The sequence below is a fragment of the Penaeus chinensis genome, chromosome 41, assembly GCF_019202785.1.
Source record: "Penaeus chinensis breed Huanghai No. 1 chromosome 41, ASM1920278v2, whole genome shotgun sequence".
Lineage (NCBI taxonomy): Eukaryota > Metazoa > Arthropoda > Malacostraca > Decapoda > Penaeidae > Penaeus > Penaeus chinensis.
Genome location: NC_061859.1, coordinates 3,500,630 through 3,505,629, shown reverse-complemented (window position 1 = coordinate 3,505,629; position 5,000 = coordinate 3,500,630). Strand labels below are relative to the sequence as shown.

At 50.0% G+C, this 5,000-nt stretch overlaps 1 protein-coding gene across 2 annotated transcripts in view; it reads right to left on the bottom strand.

The window, feature by feature from the left end:
• The window catches only part of LOC125047639, a 33,137-nt gene that overhangs the window by 4,301 nt on the left and 23,836 nt on the right, over window positions 1-5,000 (bottom strand). The window contains exons 2-6 of one of the 2 annotated variants that reach the window (XM_047645951.1): window positions 2,599-4,688; window positions 2,298-2,399; window positions 1,423-1,584; window positions 1,057-1,236; window positions 1-523 (exon numbers count right to left, since the gene is read on the bottom strand). The exon at window positions 1-523 is cut by the window's left edge and continues 403 nt beyond it. In XM_047645951.1, the coding sequence (XP_047501907.1) occupies window positions 1-523; window positions 1,057-1,236; window positions 1,423-1,584; window positions 2,298-2,399; window positions 2,599-4,409 (2,778 nt within the window). In that variant the 5' untranslated portion in view covers window positions 4,410-4,688. The remainder of the gene's footprint in view (window positions 524-1,056; window positions 1,237-1,422; window positions 1,585-2,297; window positions 2,400-2,598; window positions 4,689-5,000) is intronic. The other variant, XM_047645952.1, reaches the window with a different exon arrangement.

The window sequence follows — 5,000 nt, the reverse complement described above, 5'->3', positions numbered from 1 at the left end:
CTCGTGCTGGCTCGTGGAAACGGCGGGGTCGGCGAAGGCGACGGTGGCCTTCCTCACAGCCTGGTCGGGCGAGTGGAACTTGGCGTCGGCGGCGTGCAGGTCGTCGGCCTTGGCGCGGACGGGCGACTCCCTGGCTGCGGCGGGGCTGCCCGGGTCGCGCCGCAGCTCCTCGGGCTTCTTGGCGCCGGCGGCACCCGAGTACAGGCACGCCTGCGGCACAGCGAGCGTCGGGGAGTCGGCGTACCCCACGGGGCACACCGGCGGCATGCCGCTTGGCCCAGCATACCCGCAGGGTACGGACTGGGGCACGTCGCCCTCCGCCGGGAACCCGCAGGGGGAGCTGAGCTGCTGTCCCCCTGGGAATCCGGGCACGACAGAAGCTGCCTGCGGGGTCTTCTCTGCGCCCTCTGCGGGATGACCTACGAAGGGCGAGTGGGAGGTGCAGGCGCAGCAGACCTCCTTGGGGAGTCCGGGCACGGGGCTCCCCTGGCCGCCCTCGCCTGCCTGGGAGCAGCAGTCCAACCTGACGCAGTAGGCGAAATAATGGGAAATATAAATAAAATACGCCGTCTTAAAAAAAGAGGTAGAATAGAAAGACATACAACATATAAAGAAATTTGCATACACACGCACGCACGTATTGATGGATAGGCAGCCTGTATGACAGGCTTATATGGCAAGCAGGCATACGCAGGAAGCAAACCGAATATGATGAGATCAGCTCGATAGATACGAGCACAAACCGCAATCAGACGTAAAGACAGGGGGTAATGCAGAAACAGGAATGAATTTAACCAAACACAAAGTCATTAATACATAATGAAGCGCAATTTTAATAAACTAGTATAACCATCAAAATAAACAAAGCAAAACGTCACAGCATAATCGCCAGGTATGTAGAAACAGAGTGAAGTTGATATATTAATGAGTTTAATCCGACATAAAGCTCCTAATGCTTATAACAGAAGGCAATTTGCATAAGCCAGTATACTAAACCGGTACTCAACCACATGAAAATAAACACAGCAAAACGTCTTTTCTCCCCAAAGCTCTCACCTCGGCATGGACCCCGCCCTTTTATGCGCCTCATACGACTGCTTCATGTGGAGGAGCTGCGCCTGGAGACAGCGGTACTCCTGCAGGAACTTCTCGAGCTGAGCCGCGTGGTATTCGAAGTGGTAAGGGTCCGCCGTGTCAGCATGTTTGCACGCACCTTCCGCGGGCGTGCAGTCGGTCCTGTGCACAGAGAGAGAAAACAAAAACGCGATTTAATAACAGGGAACAGGACCAGAACAAAATTGGATTTGCACGTCCTGTTGAATGGCAAACGACGAGGCTCGACTAATTCCTGCATGATATGAAAGTGGATGAGCGTTAATCTGCATATAATGAAGACACACACACAACAGCCTCTCTTATAACCTCTGGGATGCCACAAGTTGTCGCAGCGCCCTCGGGTCGTGACTCTCCAGCATGGGCGGCGTGGGAAGACACTGGTGGCTGCTCATGGGCAGGTGGGCGTGGGCGTGAGCGTACGCGTTGGATGCTGCTTCGCTAAGGGCGAGATTGAGAGCACTGGAGGACCTGAAGGGAATTGGTTGTTGAAGTTAGATTATGGGTAGACAGTGACACATGATCATATAATGATGGAAATAATAACAATGATAATAACAATAATGATGGTAGTAATAATAATAATAATAATTATTATTATTATTATTATTATTATTATTACTGTTATTATTATTATTTTATTATTATTGTTATCATTATTATTATTATTATTGTTATTATTATTATTTTATTATTATTATTATCATTATTATTATTGTTGTTATTATTATTTTTAGTATTGCCATCATCAATAATAATAACAATGATAATGATATTAATAACAATAATTATAATAATAATAATAATGATAACAATAACAAGAATAATTATAATAACGATAATGGTAATGCTAATAAGTAAGGATTCACCCTCAAGAGTACCTAAATTATTTTCACTTTTCACTCCTTTAGAGTAAATGTAATTATAAGTGCACCATGCATAATGTAGAGCACAGGACAGAACAAGACAGGAGTGCAGATCCCCTATTATTAGTAAACAACAAACCTTATTACTCCATTGTTATTATGAAAACGAAATGTCCTTTGTTAAGCAGCAGCATTCTCCATTAGCAGTAAATACCTCTATACATATCTCAAATTCCGAATATGCAGATTTTAGCTCACAAGGAATTCAGCATCGGCGCTTCGGGAAAGGAAGAAGAGTCTCCACTAACTACCACTAACCTATAGTCTGATGGATCTTGTTGGTTACTCTGAGGAGAGGCCTGTGTCGAGGACGTCTGCCGGACCGACGCTGACCTACAGACGGCGTCACTTCGAGTCCTTCTAAGGGCATAAAGGCGTCTGTTTATTGGGTGTCTCTTTATATGTGTAGTTTCTTAATTACAAATGGATAGACCTGGGGACCTGGGGGATCTGCTATGAATAGTGGGAATTCGAGGTGATAAAGGAGAGAGTTAAGAGGGTACAAAGAAGAGGAGGTAGAAACACAGTGGAATAATTCGACGAACTTTTCTCTACTCACGGTCTAGTACAGAAGGCTGGGTTGGTGGTTTGAAGCTCAACTCCATCCTGGGTCTGAATCGCGTGAAGTTGCTGCGGCTGCTTCTGTAGCTGCGTCAGCTGGGAGTGCGGGAGGTCCAGCAGGTCGGGGTATTGTTCACTGTCCCGGAGCGACGCCTGGGACACCGAGCGGCCGCACATTCTGTTGCCGCAGCTGAAGTTCTTCCAGCGCCCTCGCTCCTCCGGGAGGTTGAGCGTATAGGCCGCTTCCATCTTGGGAATTTGGACGAATGAGACGCTGCTGGGGGCCATGGCCAGGGCGCTGGGTCCCTGCGGTGACGGGTCCTGCATGAGTCCGGGCTCAATGCTGACCTCCGTGGGCCGGCTCGAGTCGCTGCTGGACACCTCCCTGCAGGCCCACGCCTGCTGCACCTCGGCGTCGCGCGGCGCCTGGGCCTCCTCCGAGTCGCACGAAGGGATGATGTGGTAGCCAGCGAACTTGTGCTGGGCGTCGCAGGTGGAGCTTTGCGGCTCCGGGGATTCTTCGACCTTTGGTTCCGGCTCATGCACTCTTGCACTACGAAATTTACAGTATAAAAGACTACAAGCAAGCAGTAACACTGATACAGATGTAGCAATACCGCCTAGTAGGCCTTCTGTCATATAAGAAGTTTCTTCAATGTTTGCTACTCGAACTTCAGCGACTTCGTGCGAGACCTGCACCGTGAAGTTGGTCTCCCCGCGCCCCGCCCTGTTCTCCGCCACGCACCGGTACACGCCCTGGTCCTCGGGCGCGATGTCCGTTATGGTGAAGTTGGAGATGTACGTCGTGTTATTGGGAGCCAGAAGTTCTGAGACTTCATATTGCTCAACTTCACTCGCGTTGTACACCGGGCTGTCGCCAAACAGCCAGAATATAGTTGTCTCTACCTCTGTCTCTACATTACACAACAATGAAACATTTTCGCCATAGGCAGCGAGCACCCTTGGAGCAATGGCAGTCACCTTGGGCACGCAGATGAACTCCTCGTTCTCCAAAAGCTGCCAGTCCCTCCCCATCAGCCAGCGAGGCTTCGAACACGAGGGGGGAACCGAAGCTGCCATGCTGCGGTCATAGAACCATTGCCGCAGCGACCGCAGGTGGCAGTCACAGTGCCACGGGTTGCCCTCGAGGCGAATGACGCTCAGCAGAGACAGTGGCCGCAGTTCGCTCCCGTCCAATGCCGTTATCTTGTTGTCGGCTATGTTGAGCACCTCTAGGTTCTTGAGAATCATTATGGCCCCAGGTTCTATGGTCGCTATTCTATTTTGGCTAAGATCCAGCTGGACCAAACTTAGGGAGTACTTGAATGCTGAATCCGTGATGGTACTAAGGTCGTTGTCCGCAATCCTCAGCTCCCTCAGGCGACCCAGGTCCTTCAGCGCTCCCGAGGGCACCGAACGGAGGTTGTTGTTGCTGAGGTCGAGCTCGAGGACGTTCGCCACCTTGCGGAAGGCGCCGTCCTCGAGCCACATCAGCTTGCAGTAGTTGAGCCAGACCTTGTGGAGGTTGACGAGGCCCGAGTAGACGAAAGCATCGCGCGGAAGAATCTTGAGGTTGTTGTGGCGAAGGTCGAGCACCTGGGTGCTGGGAGGGAGACCGCGAGGGATGTCGATGAAGTGGGCGTTGCGACACACCACCAGCTCCTTCCCGCCGCGGTACTTGCACTCGCACACCTTCGGGCACTCCGCCGAGACCTCCAGCAGGACCCAAGCCCACATACACGCCCACGCCAAAACCGCTCGCGTCCTGGGCAAATACAAAGGGCTGCGACTACCCTGCGGCTTGCTCATGGTCTGTCCGATGATGTAAGCCTTGGTTCGTGGGCGTCACTGTCACCATGCCGCCCACATCTTTCCCGCTCGCTTTTCCACCACCACTTGTGTATCACTGCATCGGTCGATCTTCGTGGGGACAGAGGCAAGGCCAGTTTGCATTCAGCGTGAGATGGCGAACCTTGCAAGCAATCTACATGTTGCATCAGGTCAGTATGCAATGGGCGTTTGGCCATCACAAACAGGTATCATTGAAACCAGACATGAATGAAGTAGAGATGACATAGCTGGCAGAACCTGAAACGATAAGAAAAGGAATGTAAACATCGTGATACTTTAATTTTGAGAAATTTTGAAAAAAGAAATGCATAATGATTTCACGAGTAATGAATGGATAATCAGACACACGTTCTATGAATCAGCAATATTAAAATTAATCTGTATGTGCTGGTGATTGAATGAAATGTAAATCAATTTCCATTCAACAAGGTAAAATTGATTCAGTTTGTAGATGCTATTCTAGTAATATATTTGCCCACAACACTATGTAAACTGACACCGAATTGGGCTGATACTCAATATGCATCAGTGAATCTAGTTATCATCGAA